The sequence below is a fragment of the Rattus norvegicus genome, chromosome 1, assembly GCF_021556685.1.
Source record: "Rattus norvegicus strain SHRSP/BbbUtx chromosome 1, alternate assembly SHRSP_T2T, whole genome shotgun sequence".
In the NCBI taxonomy this organism is placed as follows: domain Eukaryota; kingdom Metazoa; phylum Chordata; class Mammalia; order Rodentia; family Muridae; genus Rattus; species Rattus norvegicus.
This window is the reverse complement of record NC_141534.1, coordinates 3,036,602-3,055,539: the sequence shown is the minus strand read 5'-3', so window position 1 is coordinate 3,055,539 and position 18,938 is coordinate 3,036,602. Positions and strand designations below refer to the sequence as shown.

Genomic DNA, 18,938 nt, shown 5'->3' with positions numbered 1-18,938 from the left:
TGGCCTAGAAACCAAGAATGGGTAACATCTCGTGACTAGTTTTAAAAAGCCCCATTCCATCTCCCAAGTAATGCATCTCGGGAAGTCATTAGCTGTGTTTTGGTCCATAGTGTGTATCTTTTCCTGTGTGTATGTTTGTTCATATACTAGTACATGTGGGTACACATTTCCTTTTGCTGTCACTACTCAGGACGCCATGTGCACGGTGTCTTGAGGCAGTGTGTACTGGAACTCACCAAACTCACCAATTGAACTATTCCTTCTGATGACGAAGCCCCAGAGATGCAATATTCTACCCCCTTCTCTCTGTCCCACTTTCTCTCTCTCTTACCCTCTGTCCTCTATGCTGAGATTGCAAGCATGTATCACGACAGTGTTCACGTATTCTGGGGAGGGAACTCAGGTTCTCAAAAAGCATGAGCGCTGTATGACTGAGTTGTCTCTTTGTCCCTCATTCCTCACTGAAACGTATGTATAATTTTCAGTTGCTGAATGTAACGTGTCTATGCCTTTGCTATGCTCCCGTATGCTACTGTCAAGATAGTGACAATTAGTCTAGGACTGTTACTGTCACATGTTTATTCGTGCTCTGTAGATCGATGATGCTGCATCAGAGGCAGCACCGTCTGAGGATTTGTCTATTACGTAGTCTGTTACTCATCTTTCTCACCGACACTCATATTTCTCTTAGTTTTCTTTCGAACAGTATAAATTCGTAGTATGGTATACTTCTATATCCATCGTATACATTAATAATCATAGATGTGTGAGCTGAGGTTTGCTCACTTCTATTTCTGCTTCGTTATTTATTTTGCTAACGCACTCCTCTTGGGAGACAGATGCAAGGCTCTCCCCTTCCTAACACACCATTCAGATGTCACACTGAAGAGGGCGAAGTTTCACTGAGCTGTGAGGCAGGCATTGGGTCAATGGAGCAAGTTTAGTCTCTGTTGACCAGGGTTTGGTAGGGATGCTGAAGTTTCTGAATCAGATACTACATTCATTTGAAAAGAAATGTATTTCTAATTTCTTTGCTAATGGACTATTTACTCACTGGATTGTTATACTATGAAGTATGAAATCCCAAATCAGTGAGCTATGCCAGGAAAATATATGTGCCTTAACTTACAACCTCCATCCAATTCACAGCCTGTAATTAACAAGTAGTCCTAATTACCTTTGACAACTGGCTCCTGGCCATCCTGGGCTCTCTGTCCAGTCGTAATTACTAATACAAACTCTCAGATCACACATTGAACACCACAGAGTTATCTTATGGCCTTAGATCACAGAATGGCTGCAGAAGAGTGAACAAGTTGCCATTGGAGTTTAAAGAGACCAGAGTAGAGCCTGAGACAGAGGGATAACAGACACACAGACAGATTGAATGCAGGTGGTTAGAGGAGCTGTGAAGGAAGCTCATGGAGAGCTGCAGGGCTGCACCAGGCCTCAGCACTGAGTGAACTGCACAGGTGAGGTGCAAGACTGAGGATCCAGCAGGTGAGATGCAGACCCACATTAGCATGAGCAGCAGATGAGCTGTCAGACAGTGATTCAAGGAGGAGACATTAGCAGGGTGGGTGGAGCTGAGGGCTTCTTAAGATGGACAAGACTTCTGGGCCTGCAGGTTCCCTGACACCAGCTAGCCAGGTGGCAAGTCTGTGTTGACATAACCATTGCGAGTTAGGTGGCTTCTTCTAGGGTCTAGGTGAGGGTGAGATAAATCCTTGAGCTGGTTCTCTGATATAATTTGATATGTACATGTGATTCTCACTGCTTCCAACTCATTTTGATAAGTGTACAGGTGACTTATTCTTACTTTTGAGATTATGGTAATTTTCACTTTCTCAGTCATCAATGGCCCTGGGCTGAAATGTGTCTGAGTATAAAGTGAGGTGTCATGTCCTCCGTTGTCTGCGTTGCACTCAGGAGACAGCCACCCGCAGCTTGTAAAATGGAGTCACTTAGGGCAAGCCCTGTTTTGCAGAGTGAGGTGTAATTTAGAGCCATGCCCAGTTTTATCCCCACAATGATAAGGCAAGAGTGAGAAAGGAAAAGGATTAGAGCAAGAGGAAGGCGCCAATGGCAACAGCCTAGTGCACCCTGATGCCCTCATGCATGAGGCTCTGACAGCCACCAGTCTCCTGGGATCCCACCAGTTTGGTCCGTAGTCAACAGGTCAGATTTCGGAGATGCCATCAGAAATGTGTTTGCTTCCTTTGCTGAAGAAGTCACAGTCAATGTTCAAGTGTCACCCGACAGCTGGTGATGAAGATCAGACTGCAGAGGAAGAGGAGCAGCAGGGAGCACCTATGACAAAAGCAGGTGTGGATTACAGTGAGCTCCTGGGCATCAGCTGCAGCACCCACTCTCCTTCCTCTCTCAGACACTCGCCCACACCACAGACCACAGAGTCAGTGGACCAATTCTTTTCTCTTTCCTCTTTCCTTCTAGACCTTTCTGCCATTCTAACCTCTGATATGCTAAGACCTCAGATGCTGCTGGAGTTGTAAGTGTACTGAAACAATCATTGTGAATAAAAATATTAAAATAATTTAGGAAACATGAAAAAATCAGCCTACATGAAAGGCTAGAAATTATACCAGTGTTTCTGTCTTTTCTGGGCTTTTAGCTTTCATCTTTTGGGGGTGGGCCAAGGCTTCACTTTATTGCCTAGGCTGGCCTTCAGCTTAGTATATAGTCCACAACAGGCTTGAATTCTTCCAGCAACCCTCCTGCCTCAGCCTTCCAGCTACTGGAATTGTAGGTCGAACCAAATATACAGGTGGATTTAAGTTTTTTGTGGAATAAAAGTTATTCAAAATAATTATATTGGCTGAAGTATCTGAGGGACCTGATATTAGATGTAAATGTTCTACCAGCCTGTGCATATAGTAAACGTTTTGAGTTCATATTAAAATAGTTAGACCATTTGCTTTTTCATCACTGGCCTCTATTTTGACTCTAGACAATATTTGGCAAATCTAACAATGACAGCAGTGAGCACTTGGTTCATGTTACCTGCATGGACACAGTGACTTCAACTTCAGAGGACAGGGACCTTGAAATCTTAATTCCACATGCACGGAATTGTGGCTCAGTAGAGTGAGCAAGATAAATGAATGGATTTTCTTTTCTTTGTTCTTTTGACAAGGATTGACTATGCAGCCTAGGCTTATCTTGAACTTGGTGATCCTTATACCTTGGCCTCTTGAGTGGTGGAATTACAGGTTGGTCCCCCAATACCAACTGCTTGAATAGTCTGCTCATTCTGATCACTTGTTATCCCTTAATAAGCTGGGTGCTACTAATGTACAGACTTGGCCCTAGGTATAAGAATTATTGCGTTGGAGCACATCATGCTCAGAAGAAAAACAGACTTTAATCACAGTCTTAGGGGAACCTCTTTTGATTTTGAGGAGGGAATACCTCATTTCAGTTTTTCTTGATCTTATATGGATCTTTGGTTCTCGGGTTCTCTGTCCACTCAGGAGGACTTTCATGTTTCATTCTCTTCTGACTGCAGAGTTATGCTGACCCTGAGAGCCTCCTGTACCCAACAATTTTTATCTCCAACACTACTGTGGAGTAGGGTCTGAAGACTAAGCTGAGATTTCATTCTAGTAGACAGGGATCCACTGTGATGGAGAGTGACTTTGATGAAACCCCTGGACACCTTTTCTATGTTGTTACCCGACAAATATGACCAAGAAAAAGAGTGAGGACCTAGTATGTTCCTTACCCGTATTTTTGTACAGTCTCTTGGCCAACTAGATGATAAAACGAATTAATATCAATAATATAAACAGACTCCAGTTTGCCTTTAAATGCTGACTGTCAGATACAGAAGAGGTACCATTCCCTGTAATTGAAGTGGTGTTGGCAGATGTAAGCTGGGCTATATCCTGGGCTGTTATTGTTGATCCTGTTAAAAGAAATTAGAAAACATATGCATGAAGATTAAAACCACACCTCCATCTGTAACTTTCCCCTCTAGGAGGTCCAAGGAACTCCTGTGCGACAACTATTTTCCATACCCTGGATAAAAAGATGACTAGGACGTGTGTGTAAGAGGTCCTTAGAGTTTGTTTCACTATCAAAGAAAGCGAATGTCTACTGAACCATCAAGCAATGTGACATATTTACTGTGGTTGACACAACTGGTGGTGCTTAATTGTGCCAGACAAAAACAGTGACACCTTCAAAAGTGATGCTGGGGCTGATGGAAGGGCAGCTATAACGGAGGATGAGAAAAACCTGGATGTTTAGAGTGATGCATACAGACTGTTGGTCCAGGAGAGTCCATTTAATGTCATGTCATTGGTTAATAGGGAATGAGAAACGGTGAGAAATGAGATGGGAAAGAGGAACCCTGGTGATCACCAGGAATCTCCAGAGAAGAAGACCACCAGATAATCACTGCCAAAGTCTATCAGATTTTTCCATTATGCACACATACTGGCATCCACACAGGAAGTCATCAGACTTTTCCGCAGAACTGCCATGCCTTTCCCACCCTGTGGACATTTCCTCATGGTAATCTACCTAAAGACTTACTTGGCACTTCCTTCCAGAGTTTTAAGAACATATTGTGACAGTTATTGAAATCTCCCATGGAGAACATAGAGAGATGGTCTTCAAGATCAATGCTATTCTCAAATTCCCTTATGATACTGTTGGCTTTATGTTGAGGTGGGTCCCATAACTTGTTTGTTGGATAAAAGTAGAAGGAATGTTGTCTATCAATGGTGAAGGTCCAGAAGCTATCACTGAGTCTTCCTTGTTCATATTGGAGTACCAGGGTGCCTTCTAGGATATGATTACCTGAAAATGACACACAACACCATCATTTCCCAAACGTTACAGAGTCATCACCCTCTGAATTGTCAAGTCTTCCCCTACACATTCTTTTCTTTCCTCCATGGGTTGCCATTTCTTACAGCTCAGGAGCCCTGTACTTCCAGGTTCAATCAATATTCAGGTTTTTTTTTTATACAAATACATGTATAACCTTCTCTCTGCACCTGCTTATTCCTCTTTTTTCTTTCTTTTTTCTTTTTCTTTTCTTTTCAAGTCATGGTTTCTCAGTGTATCCCTATCTGTACTGGAACCTTCTCTGTAGACCAGCCTGACCTGGATTTCAGAGATCTGCCTGGCTCTGCCTCCTGGGTTCTGGGATTAAAAGGGCATTCCACCACCACCCAGCATGTTCTTCCTGTTTCTTGTTGATAGCCTCTGTCTTTGCTTCATGTCCTGGTCTTACCCTGGGTCTTGACTGGCCATGATTTCATGTTATGTAGATTTTTATTCAGCTCTTCTAAAAGGCCTTTTACGGTTTGGGTCAAATCTTCCCAAGCTTTGGTGGCATTGACCTCCATTCCCAGATTATCCAAAGGCTTGGTCTGGTTGTCTTTGTACTGAAGGAAAGGTTTTCCATTCACTGAACACAGTCCTTCATACCAGTGTAAAGAAAGATCCTTGACAGTGAAGTTGAAACGGATATAGTATGTATCTGTGAGAAAAATATGTAGATGAGTTACAAACAGGGAGAAGTACGTAGGATTCATGTTCTGTGAACTCAGCACTCTATGGATATACTGGTGGGGACAACTAGATCCTTAGCCTTGGGCTACCTTCACTGCCTTAGTCTGGTAAAACCCTCCGAGGCTACTCTAGAGCCTAGATCCTTAGCCTTGGGCTACCTTCACTGCCTTAGTCTGGTAAAACCCTCCGAGGCTACTCTAGAGCCCTCAGATTCACACAATGTTACCAGGAGGACCTACCTGGCAAACACTTGAAGTGACTTTTTCTCAAGTGTCTTTTTCTAAGTATGTAGGTAGAAAATGCCATCTATGCAACTGGTACTTCTACTCTTGCTGGTGAGAGAACACCTTTTATAGAAAGGAAGATATCTCAAGGACGCATGGCAAATTTGCCTTGGGTCCTAAATGTGTCAGAGAAGTTTTCTGGAGAAAACTGCAATTTGACACATATGTGAAGCTGCTGGCTATGGTCATATTACCTAGTGCCAATCCTGGTGATCCTAATCTGGGCACTGGATAAATAGGATCCTCTCTAGTTAAATCACAACTTTAAGAGATATGCATTTGGCTGTTGAGCAGAAAATGTAGTAGAATTGTATATCTTCCACTGTTTACTGGAAGTATGTGATTTGCTTTTCTATTTCTAGTCTACATAGGATTACAGTAAAGAGATTGCATGAATCTCAGAGGAGACTTTTAACTTTTCACTTTTCGATAAGTTTGAGAGTGTTGGAGACTTTGGGGACTGTTAAAGTTGGACTGAATCTATTTCCACATTATGACATGGCTAAAAACCCTTTGAACGCCAGGACATGGAATTTAGTGGTTCAAAAGAAGATGGCCGCCATAGGCTCATAGAGAGCAGCACTATTAGGAGGTGTGGCCTTGTTGGAGAAAGTGTGTTTCATTCTTTTCCTGCTGCCTGCCAGTCAGGATATAGAAATCTCAGCTACATTTTTAGAACCCTGTCTGCTGTGCACTTCCATGCTTCCAGCCATGATGATATTCACCCAAACCTCTGAACCATTAGCCACACCAACATGAATGCTTCCCTTTATAAGAGTTGCTGTGGTCATATTATCATATCAATAAAATTCTAAGACAGGCTATAACCTGCACAAGGACATCGGCACACAAGCCAGTTCTCATATCTCAGAACACTTATGGTCTGTGGTCTTTCAGCAGCAAGAGAAGACATACAGTACAATGTGAAGGGGGCATTTGTACTAAGCAGAGTGAAGAGTGGCAAGCAGTAGCAAGAGGCATCTGTACACATGTTCCCATGCATGGTTTAACACTGAGCCAAATCTACCACATGAAACTGAGAACCAGTCTACTAAAGGGACTTCTTAAAGGAGCGTTTATCCATAATGCAGTATACTTATTCATCATAAAATATAAAAGGAGGTATCAGAACATACTCTCTCTAAGCCCTGCCTTGCCTGCTGGATATACACAGGCTCAACCACCTTTCACTCTGCTTCTCCCCACTGCTTCCCCTTCTGTGTTTAATTCTCATCTTCACATTTTCTTTCAACTCCTACACCTGAACTTTTGAGTTCATCCCTTTTGATTGCCTGAGGTTCTTTGTCACTTCATTAAAAAGATTGATGGACGTGAAAATGAACCCTCTGCAGCCCCAGAACTCTCACTTTGTTTGTGAACAAAAAGCGAATAAGGCCCCCACATTAAAGTAGATAAGATAAGAAGAAGCACAAGTTTTCTCTAAGAAAGACTGCGTTTAGGAGCTGGGTCCATAGATGGACTGCGTGTGGCTGAAGAAGAGGCAATGGACCATGAAGACGGTCCATCTAAAGCAACACTGGCAGCTTCAGATAACTTCTCCTTGGAGGAAGATGGAAGTCGAGGACAGTGATTGGGGGAAACTCTCTCGAGCCTTGAAAAGGGATTTGTGCTTAAAGATGACACCAGGTTCCACCAAGAAGAGAGAACCCAGTGCTGCAAATGAGGGTGGAGAAGGAAAGAACAGAGATCTGAAGGGCCCAGCCTAACATTTCAACAGCAGTGACTTTCCCAAGAACAGACACTTTACCCTTGGTAACAGACAATCGGCTCCTGAGAGGAAAACCTAATGTTCTAGAGGTTTTGAAATTGATTACTTAAGTTACTCATAATTGCTCATAGCAAGGTAAAATCATTAATAGCCCATTGGAATGCTCCAAGCTACAATTTTCAAATGTTAACAAGTCCCAAAACTGGAAAGCATCTACACTGCTGTAACTGTGATAAAAAGGCAAGGCTTCCCCAGCTTGGGACCTCCCACACCCATGCACTATATTGGAGAGATTGGAGGGTACAAGCTCAAGCTTGAATAAAGACTCTTTCCTTCCGCATGTGAGTTGAATTCGTGGTGGACTCTGGTGGTCTATGGGAACCTTGTGTTCTGGGCATAGCATTTGGGGACACGTTTGATACTTCCATGACCCCCTACACAGGGTCTCCGACCTGTAAATCAAAGACTAGTTGGGAACTATTCTCTGGATATTGTTTCTCTGACTATCTGGCTATTTTCTCTCCAGCAAATCTGTAAACAGGTGAGTTAGCACGGCCACAGGGGACTAGAGAATATTGCTTGATACCCCTTTACCAAGATTCAGCAGCACTGAGAGACTTCCTAGACCCATTAGTAAGGAATTGGATCCCCTAATTTCTTTAGATAGACATTTCAGGTTGTACCCACTTCATCATCATCTAACAATGCTTTTACTATTGTATACTAATTGTCATTCATATCTCTGTGTTCTTTGGCTATTTGCATTGTTTCTGATTTATTTTCTTGTGTTCAAGGTTAGAAGGATGGGACAGACCCAGATGTTCTGCCTCCCTGCAATGTTTTTCCTGGACAGGTTTAAGGACTTTAGAACTAGGGTTAGAAGGTACGATGGACAGACTAAACACTATTTGCAGGTTGGGAATTACCAGCATTCCATGTTGACTGGCCACATGAAGGAACCCAGGACCCCATATGTTAAGAAAGTCAAGGATGTCATCTATAGTTGGACCAGCCACTCAGAACAAGTCCCCTACATCACCACCTGCCAAGAACTCATATACCACCGACCCATGCACCTGACAGAAACACATCCTAGTGCTTAGGAAGAAAAGACAGAAAACTAAACCAACTGTACCACTCTACCTTGTTTTGCAGGATAGTGAGGATGCAGATTTGCTCCTCTCCTCTTCTCCCCTCTACCAGTACTAGTGACTGGACCCACAACCCTACAACCAGTACTGCTGCACACAGGGGCAGGTTGCTAGCGAACATGCTAGTCACAAGACACCAGACACCACTGTGACCCTCCCTCCCCCTTAGGGCCACAGGGACCCCACATGATCAGAGTAAACTGATCCTTACAATAAGGCCTTTCTCTACTAGTTATCTGTATATTAGGAAGATCAGCACCTGAAATTTTCAGAGAGGCCAGGGCCCTTACAGAACTGCTGGATATGGTAATCTTTACCCACCAATCTACATGGGATGATTGTCAGCATCTGAGACAGATTCTCTTCACCACAGAAAAGAGGGAAAGAATTATCAGTGAGTCTCAGGAAGTAGTTCCAGCTGAAAACTAATCCATTGATAATTGACACATCTTTTCCTTTGGCCAGGCACAACCTGGACTTACTTCACCATTGCTGAAGGTAAGGGAAAACTACAGATCTACCCTCAGACTCTAAGGGTGGGGTGGGTCTCCTAGCAGTTGCTGGTCATTCCACTACGTTGGCTTGAATAGGTGATGTTAGACAAGAAGATAGGGAGTCCCCTGCAGCCTTCCAAGAAAGAATTATGGCAGCATTCCAGATCTACACATCAGTGAACACAGAGTCAACAGAGAACACATCAGCAGTGATGATGGCTTCCATCAATCAAGTTGCCCCAGACATAAATCATAATATACACAAAGAAGATGGGATGAAGGAAAAGTCTGTACAGGAACTGTTAGCAGTCTTAGAGAAACTGTACAATAACTCAGAGTCTCAAAGACAAACAGGCCTACTCCAATGCCCAACAAACACAGAATATGGCCAAAATCTCGCTGAAAGCCACAGTTGGCACTCAGGAGGAAAAACAACAGCAGTTGCTACACCTAGCAGTAAACAATGGTAAGAGACTATCATCAAGGGACAGGCCCCGACTCCAAAAGAACCAACATGCCTCATGTAAGAAAATAGGGCATTGGATCAAGGATTGCCCCAAACAAATCCCCTTCCCCCAAAATGCCAGAAGTGGGTCAAACCAAATTGGTGGAATTAGAAGATTTGAGCAATTAGGAGAGACAGTGCTTGAACCACCTCCCTGAATCTTGAGTAACCATTAAAGTGGAGGGGTAACCCATCAAGTTTCAAGTAGATACAGGAAGCCCACATTCAGTCCCCTCAACGGGTTATGGAAAACCAACAAGCAAAAAGTCATGGATACAAGAGGCCACAGGCATCAAATCAATATACACGGACTATTCAAAGTATAGTAGACCTCGGGATGGGATGGGTATCCCACCTTATCCTAGTCATGCCTGGATGCCCCTACCCCAACTAGGAAGTGACTTGCCATACATTGTCCAGGCCCAAATCAAGTTCTACCCAGATTAGGATTCCTTCACAGGTCAAGATGGACCACCAATACAGGCCTCACATTATCTTTAGTAGATGACTGTAAACACACAAAACTAAAGCCTACATGAGAAGGAGTCTCCACATGGCTGTCACAGTTCCCAGTCAGGGACTGGGGAAATGGGACAAGCAGGACACTGAGCCCCTATTAGGATAGAATTTAAACCAGGGTCCACCCCACCTCAGGTTAAACAATATCCAATGCCACAGAAAGCCCAGAAGGATGCTTTCTTCAGTCTACCCCCAGCACCTAACAGCAAGCTGCTATTTATTTTAAATGGCATGCATGATCTTGATGAAGGATTCAATGGACAACTTTTGTGGACCTGGCTACCCAGTGATTAAGAATTTGCCCACTGTCTTCAACAAGGCCCTACATGAGGACTGGGAATGGATACAGGCAAACATTAGTACCTGTAGATACTTTCTCAGACTGGACTGAGGCCTTTCTTCCGACACAAGAAATGGCAAAACAGTGATCAAAATGTATTGGAAGATATCCTTCCTGGGTATGGTATGCCTTCAATGTTGAGCTCTGATAATGGCCCTGACTTTGCATTTAGTGGCCTGTGTTCTTGGCTAATTATGTTGATCAAACCCTGTTTGCAGTGTCACACAGGTAGGCTAAAGGAAGCCTGACCTCAGTTGGCTCTGATTGGGAAATAAAGTTGCCATCAGTGAAGGGATCAGGACAGAGACAGGACATTCAGGATTTCTAGGCAAAAAAATGCAGGAGAGAGAGAGAGAGAGAGAGAGAGGGGGGGGGGAGATTCATTTTTGAATGCAAAACACTTGGGTGGGTGGTGAACAGCAAGCCCACATCCATGTCTGCATACATACACCAGTTTTAATATTTTTGTATCATTCATTGCTCAAGTAACACAGGAAGTAACTTGTACGTATAGGCCACAAAGTTCAAAACAGTTAAAAAGGATGAGTAGAACACTGAAGGAGACCCTTTCCAAATTAACAATGGAGACTTGCAGGGACTTGGTGGCTCACCGTCGTCCATGATCCATACAGTCAGGAACACACCCTATATCTTGGGACTGACTGTAAGGTATGTATGGGAGAAACCTCCCTGCCCCCCATGATTCCTCAGCTCAAATCAGATGTATTAGCTGAAGTCACTTTTATACATATATTTGACTCGCTCAGTGCCCCATCTTAGATCCTGAAGGAAATCTGGCTATAAGTGAGAGCCATTCTGAGGCTGCTCTTCCAACTACTGCTCATAATGACTTACAGGCACCTGGGTGCTCTTCAATAGACATCAGAACCCGAGTCTTGAACCCTCTCGTAAGGACCTTACAGATTTGTGCTGATTATACCCACCACACTTAAGGCAGACAGAATTGCCACCTCAATTACCCACATCCATTATTGCCTCACAGACCTTTCTTCAGACCCAGAGGACATCACAGGCAGATAGCAGGTCTTCAAGCACAAAGACAATCCCTTGAAACCGGAGTTGCAAACCTTACAGTTCTAATAGCCTTGTTTTTAACCAATCACTGCTCCTCCTCTTACAACCCTCACCAGCCTTATAACCTGACTTGAATCATCTAACATGCCACCATGGGAAACATCCTTCAGCAGGTGGCCCCCAGAGGCACCTGGTATCCCTACCACATCTTTGACCTCCAAGACCTTTTGGTGGGTACCTGGCCTAGCACTCACCTAAAGAAACATTAATTTTATGTTTGTCCACGCCATAAAAATGGTATCAAGAATTGGAGACTACAATGGGGAGGTGTTCGCTATTCCTATTGCAGATCATGGTAGTGCGTGAGTATGGGGGATAGTTGGTGGGCAAATCCAGTCAAGGACAATTTTATTCAGGTAACTAGACAGGACAACCATCCCAAAGTTCACTTATGGATGGATTTGGCCTGGTAAGAAACTTGTTCATCCCACAATATCATAAACAACATAATGTAATCCCATCTTTATAAAATTCACCAAATCAGGAAAGCAGCTATGGCATAGGGATTAGAAAACACCTGGGTGCTATGGAGCCACATTAACTCATATTGGGTCCAGGGGACCTATTTTCCATGCATCTTGTAAGAGAACCATGGTTCCTCCTAGACCATTAGGACCAAACCCAGCACTTTCCCCACACCAATCCACACCCCAAAGGTGACCTCACCAGTACCATAGGGTCTACCTGAATCCCCAACAGGATTGTACACTCTGAGGTCCAGACACAGAACCTTCAGACTAGCAAGGACCTAGTCCCCTTCACCTATTGGAACTCACATATGAGGTTTTTGAATGTTAGCCATAATGACCTCACTCCTGATTTTTGGCTCTGCCTAATGTTAAATCCTCTTAATATGATGGTATTGCTCTCAATGCTTCAATCTCTGAACATACAAAAGCAAGCCACTGCAGACAGCAACAGACACTACCTACCTGGATCAGTTACAGTGTTAGGGCTATGTGTATGCCGAGAAATACCAGGAGAATACTCCCACAACCACTGTAACCGGACTATTCCCTGAGATAAAGTAATGGGTACTTCTTAGTCCTGCCAGATATCTGGCAGGCCTGCTCTACTGGCCTAACTCCATGCATTCACACAGAAACACAAAAGGCTTCCTCTGAGTTTTGGGTTCTGGTTCAATTTGTGACTTATTATTCAGGAAAAGATGTTCTCACCCACCTCACCCATGACCCTCGAAGAAATTTAACCAAGAACCCATTACCAACATCATTCTGTCTTCCCTCCTGGGCATCAAGAGAGCAGGAGCAATGGGAATAAGTCGTATGCTTAGCATTACAAATCAGCCTTACTGCACTACAATTTTCAAAGGTTAACCAATCATGTAGCGGCTAAGTTGGAAAGCACCCTGCTGTAATTATGATAAAAAAAGGCAAGGCTTCAACAACTATGGACCTCAGACACCCATCCACTGCATTAGAGGGGTTGGAAGGTCCGAGCTTCAATTTGAATAAAGATTGTGCTTCTTCATATGAGCTGGATACCTGGTGGACTCTGGTTGTCTGTGGTACCTTGTGATTTTGGCTGTGGTGGTTTTCATATGCTTGGGCCAGCAATTGGCACTATCAGGAGGTGTGGACTTATTGGAATAGGTGTGTCACTGTGAGTGTGGACTTTAATACCCTAGTCCTCTCTGCTTAGAGGTGAGTCTTGCATTAGCCGCCTTCAGATGAAGATGTAAAATTCCTAGCTCTGCCTGTACTATGACTGCCTAGATGCTGCCATGCTCTCACTTTGGTGATAATGGACTGAATCTCTGAACGTATAAGCCAGCCCCAATTAAATGTTGCCTGCTATAAGACTTACGATGGTCATGGTGTGTGTTCAGAGCAGTAAAACCCTAACTAAGACAGAAGATCACACAGGAAGTGGGGTACTGCTGGGATAGAACTGACCATGCTATTGTTTGGAAGGATGGGGATTTGGGGTCTTTGGATTTGGAAAGCAGTGGAAAGTTTTAAATGGGGCTTAATGGGCCATCCTAGTAGGAATATGGAAGACTTTCTTGCTGAGAGTAATCTGAACTGTGCAGACCTGGCTCTAGTGGTTTCAAAGGAGAAGAATTTCAGTGTGTGGCGCAGAGAATGTGGCTGCCTTTTGCCCTTATCTGAAAAGTGCATGTTAGGCTAAGGAAAGAGATTTATATTAATTGCATTGACAAAGGAAGTCTTAGTCCCATCATAGAATTTGTTCTCTGGTTTATTCTCATGCAGAACATTTTGAACAAGTGTAGCAAGCTTAGAAAAAAATATAAAATATATAAAATATATGATTAGAGTATTAATGGGGCACCAGGATGTGACATAGAGCCAATCAATTACTGTGTTCTAGGAAATAGATTAAGGGAATGAGATTTTGGAGCAAGGTCCTACCCAGCAGTGGTACACCCTTTTATCCCAAGGAGACAGGCAGACACATCTGAGTTCCAGGCCAATGTACAGAGCCAGAACCTGGACAATGAAGCATAGACAATGAAGAATTTGAAAAAGAGGAAGTTAATGATAATGCATTAAGAATAAGAGGGCCATGTTTGAGCCCCTACAAGCAGCATAACTCAGCAGCTTTGCCCATGTGGCTCTGACTTTACAGTCAAGGGGAAACAGAGACCAGTGGGACAATTGATGCTGATTAGCTGGAGCTAAGAAATTAGTAGTGATTAAGGAGAGACCAGCATCACTGAGTTGAACTCTTGTGGAAAGTGTTTTCTGGGAGTACAAAGAAGCTGTTTCCAGACATAGCCAAGCTTGCACTTTGTGCTGCAGCTGGACTTGGCAATGTGTAAAAGTCATCCAGGTGGTACTGGTTTTGAAAGCATGAAGGGGTCATGCAGAGCATCTGAGGTTTGTCACTGGGAGAGGCCATGGAAGGACACTGGGGAAGGTACAGCTTTAAATGCAGTTTATAACATCGGAATGACAGGGTCATGAAAAGTAGTTGAGGCTTGGCACCATAAAGAGAGCCTGAGAGAGGCTATTGGTGAAGCTTACTTGTAGAGGAAGACCACAATGCATTGGTGATGTCAGTACTATAGAATTATCACCAAGAAAAACAGCAGTGGCAGTGAGGGCATCAGCCTGAGCTTAGAGTGCTACAGAGGGCCTAGCTGGGGAAGTGATGCCAGCCTTTTGGAGGAACCCAGAGGATCATGTATGGATCCCAGACACTGAAACAAGAAGCTGATAAAGTTGCCTTGGAGACCCTGAGGAATTTGAGATGCAGAGCCATGGACTGTCTGCTGGGGGAAGCTGCTAACCAGTAGTGGAACAAACCCAGGAGAAAGAGGATGGTTGCAGTCAAAAAAGGTGAAGAAGGAGTCAGATATCTAAGACTGCTTTGACATCAGACATGGAGATACAGAGTTTGGAATTTGCCCAGCTGGTCTCCTGTCTTAGGAAATTACAGTTAAGTGATTGGATGAATCTCAGAACAGATTTTGGACTTTTAACATGGTTGAGACCGCTATAGACTATGGGGATGCTGGAAGTTAGACTAAAATAAATAAAATACAGTTAGACTGTATTTTGCATTATGCTATGTTTAAATGTGGCTCCCTTAGACTCATATGGTTGAACAAGCCTAGGGTGGACAGGGAGTAGAATGTGATGATGTGTAAATGTTTGGGCACTATAAGGTGTAGTCTGGCTGGACTAGGTTTGTCACTGTGGGTCTGGGCCTTAACACTATATTCCTAGATGACTGCAAGTGAATCATCCACTAGCAGCCTTCAGATGAAGATGTAGAACTCTCTGCCCTGTCTGCATCAAGTTTACCTAGATGCTGCCAAGTTCCCACCTTGATGATAGTGAACTGGACATCTGAACATGCAAGCCAGCCCCACGTAAATGTTGTCCTTTATGAGACCTGCCATGGTCAGGGTGTCTGTTCACAGCAGTAAAACCTGAAGACATGAACCTATCAAGTCCCAGTCAGTACATCAATAGGAGACATCTATAATGAGAACATTTACAGGAGACATTTACAGTGAGGACATTTACAGCCTGAAAGGCAGAGGTCACTAGCACAGGAAATACTAACAGTTCAACCTCAATTTAAGGTCATCAAAACTGCTCTGAGTGTAGGAAAGCAACCACAACTCACCAAAGGGACCCAAATCTTTAGAGGACATCAATGACAAAATGGAAGCAATAAACAAACACGGTGCTTGTTTACCCAAAGTGAAGTTCATCAATTTTGAATATTTACAATTTCTTCCTGATGACTAAGATCCTACCTTTGGACAAAGCCTCTTTGTGAAAACAACATTGACAGGCCACACCTGCCAAAAGCGAGGTATGGAACTTACCTGCAGATTTCTCTCCCCTGTGTGTACCCTATGTCCAATACCCTGGTCTCCTCCCTGGCTCTTTCTTTAGAACATCATTGGCAGCTCTCCCTTTCCCAACCACCGGCTCTCATCTCCAGTTGATCCCACAGTTGATCCCGGCTGACTACCTTAACCTATTAGTTGTTTATTTACAACCCCCAGCTCCATCAGTGCCCATGACCCTGCTAACATAAAGATCACTTTTCCTGGGGCAAGAAGTAGGGTGAAGGTGGACCTACCTTTCTCCTTTGCTCCTGACATCCAATCCCACACTCTCATTTCAACCTCTGTGGCTGGACACCAGCTGTGACCTCCCTTTCCTCTCTCACCCTATCCCCAAGGGATCAAAAAAGACATTCTCTTCCAACCCCTTTTTCTTCAGCTCCATCCACTATCCCACCTCCAATACCAGTAATCATCCATTGTGAACACACCAGCTGAGCAGACCAGGGAAACAGACAATACACAAGCATCATACTCTCCAAAAATCCAGAGAGAAAAGAGAAACCTAGGAACAAAACACCCACTGGAAAAAACAGTCCAGACATCAGCACCTCCTCCTATAATTAATTATCCCACACCCAGATGCCAGGGCAACAACACGATCACTGAGAGCCAGTGCAATCAGTCGGTCTCCATGAGAGCCCAGCTACTGCACCACACCAGGTGCTGAACATCCCAGCACAGTTCACAGTGAAAGCACAAGACAAAGCCCTGAAAATCAACCCTGTGAGGATGACAGAGGTCCTTAAAGTGGACATAGATAAATTCCTTAAAGAGAATCAAGAAAACACAAATGGTTGGAGGAAACAAATAAAACTGTTCAAGACTCAAACATGGAAATATAACAATACAGAAAACAAAACCTGAAGGAATTCTGTGAGTGAAAAATTTAGGAATGTGAACAGAGGTAGCTTCACCCACAGAATTCAAGCAATGGAAGGGAGATTCTCATGAGGGGCAATACCACAGAAGAGATGGATACATTGGGCGCAGAAAACATTAAATCCAAAAATTCCCAGACACAGAACATTCATAATTTTTCTCTCCAAAAAAAAAAAAACTGAAGGGAAAAAATGGAGAAGAGCGAGGAAAAGGAGGTCCAGTGACAGGCCCACATTGGGATCCAGCTCAAGGGGAGGCCCCAAGGCCTGACACTATTACTGAGGCTGGAAAAAAAGGCGCCTATCATGACTGCCTGCTGAAACTCCCAACAAGCAGCTGAAAGAGTCAGATGCAGATATTTACACCCATCCAATGGATGGAAGCTGCTGACCCCTTGTGGTTGAATTAGGGAAAAGCTGGAAGAAGCTAAGGAAAAGGGCAACCCTGTAGGAGGACCAGCAGTCTCTATTAACCTGGACCTGTGAGATCTCCCAGATACTGGGCCACCAAACAGGCAGTGTACATAGGGTGACATGAGGCTCACAACACATATACAGCAGAGAACTGCTGGGTCTGGGTTCAGAAAAGAGACAAGAGGCCCCAGGAAGTGAGGAGGTCTGGTTGGGTGAAGGGTGGGAGGTGGGGACCTCCTCCTGGGCTGGGTGCCAAGGACAGGGGAGGATGTGAGACAGAGAACACTCAGAGGGTGGACCAGGAGCAGGATAAAATCTGGAGTATAAAATAAGATTAACTAAAATTTTAAAACTGATAACACTATTTTACATATTATAATATAAATTAAGTTGCACAAATGGACATGTATTCTTGTCTAATAAGTGTTTGGGAACTGGAGGCCATCATCAGTGTTATGAAAGTAAAACATATGTTAATCTTTAAAAAAAGGAAAGAAAATCTGGCCTCCTAGTCATCGACTGAGTATCTGATACAGAGACACATATAATATGCTTGCCAATTTGGAAGTATTCCTGACCTGCCTTTTCCAGAAAAACTGACTTCTGTCTAAACAGACACCATTCTCTGACCTGCACCCAGTGGAAGGAGTCTAGACAGGCCCAGGGGCAGGGGCAGAAGCATCCTTATGCCCCACTAAGCACCATTTAACTGTGCTGTCACTCAGTGAAGGTAGGGCCTACAGCCCTCTGTGAGTGGGACAGTGGTGTGTGAATTTGGGGAGCAGCTGCTGGTTGCTTGTGCTGGGATCTAGCAAAGCACACTGAGAAGTTCAAAAGCAAAAGGGCCAGAGAACTCCTGAGGAGAGAGACAGTCTTGGTAGAGAGGGGGAGGGGTGGGGTGAGGACCTGAAGGAACTTGGGTCCTAGATTCTTCTGGAAAGAGGCTCTGGGCTGAGGAGGTCCTGTCCTCCCACACTGTGTCCCAGGATTCCCCTCAGGTTCCTGTCCCAGGAAGTCACTCACTGGCTAGCTCAAGACAGAGGCAGCTGTGCTCCCCAACCCCCACTCCAGGCTTTGGAAATTCACAGGGTAGCCTTGAACACTGACAAACTGTTTCCCCCTCCTCCCCATCGCTGCGGCCCTCCTATCACCCCTCTCCCTCCAAGGGATCCCCGGAACTCACCTTCTGTCCCTGAACACAGACAGACAGACAGCAGGCACAGCAGGGACAAGTAGCAGGAAAGGACTTTGGCAGCAGCAGCAGCAGCAGCAGCAGCAGCAGCAGCAGCAGCAGCAGCAGCAGCCTGCCTCATAGCTCCTCCTCTAGATGCTGGTGGCCCAAGGGAGGGAAAGACTTGATCACTTCCTGCTGATGGCCCGGACCACAGAAAGTTTTTGAAACTTGGCTATGTGTTCAAGGCAATTCCTTCTCCTCCCTCCTTCGTCCTTAGTCCTTCAAAACCGGTTTCTAGTTCCCCTCTCTCCAGATCTTTTCACAGCCTAGCTGCAGCCCTGCAGGCTGGTCCCTGTGCCCAGCAGACTGAGATGTGGGCCAGTGCTTATCTCAAGTCTCAGCGCTTTGTAGGGTGGGGTCACGAAGGAGCACAGCTGCGCATGGCTTGTGTGAACTAGCA

General features: G+C 44.4%; 1 protein-coding gene across 1 annotated transcript; it reads right to left on the bottom strand.

Moving 5' to 3' along the window:
* Nucleotides 1–699: 699 nt before the first annotated feature.
* Nucleotides 700–18,892, bottom strand: LOC148006815 (histocompatibility antigen 60c-like). The gene is made up of 5 exons (XM_087604549.1): nucleotides 18,488–18,892; nucleotides 5,264–5,512; nucleotides 4,558–4,824; nucleotides 3,743–3,925; nucleotides 700–2,310 (listed from the first exon to the last, which is right to left on the bottom strand). The coding sequence occupies exons 1-4, from the start codon at nucleotides 18,615–18,617 to the stop codon at nucleotides 3,771–3,773; spliced, it is 801 nt and encodes a 266-aa protein (XP_087460675.1). The 5' UTR covers nucleotides 18,618–18,892; the 3' UTR covers nucleotides 700–2,310; nucleotides 3,743–3,770.
* Nucleotides 18,893–18,938: the final 46 nt, after the last annotated feature.

Bases quoted from the DNA above. Each gene is read 5' to 3' on its own strand.
- LOC148006815 (XM_087604549.1), bottom strand. From the start codon at position 18,617: ATGAGGCAGGCTGCTGCTGCTGCTGCTGCTGCTGCTGCTGCTGCTGCT. The intron at 4,825-5,263 runs GTAAGACCAGGA...TGTCATTTTCAG, and splicing joins ATGGCCAGTCAAGACCCAGG to GTAATCATATCCTAGAAGGC. The intron at 3,926-4,557 runs GTAAGTCTTTAG...TTCTTTTAACAG, and splicing joins ACTCTGGAAGGAAGTGCCAA to GATCAACAATAACAGCCCAG.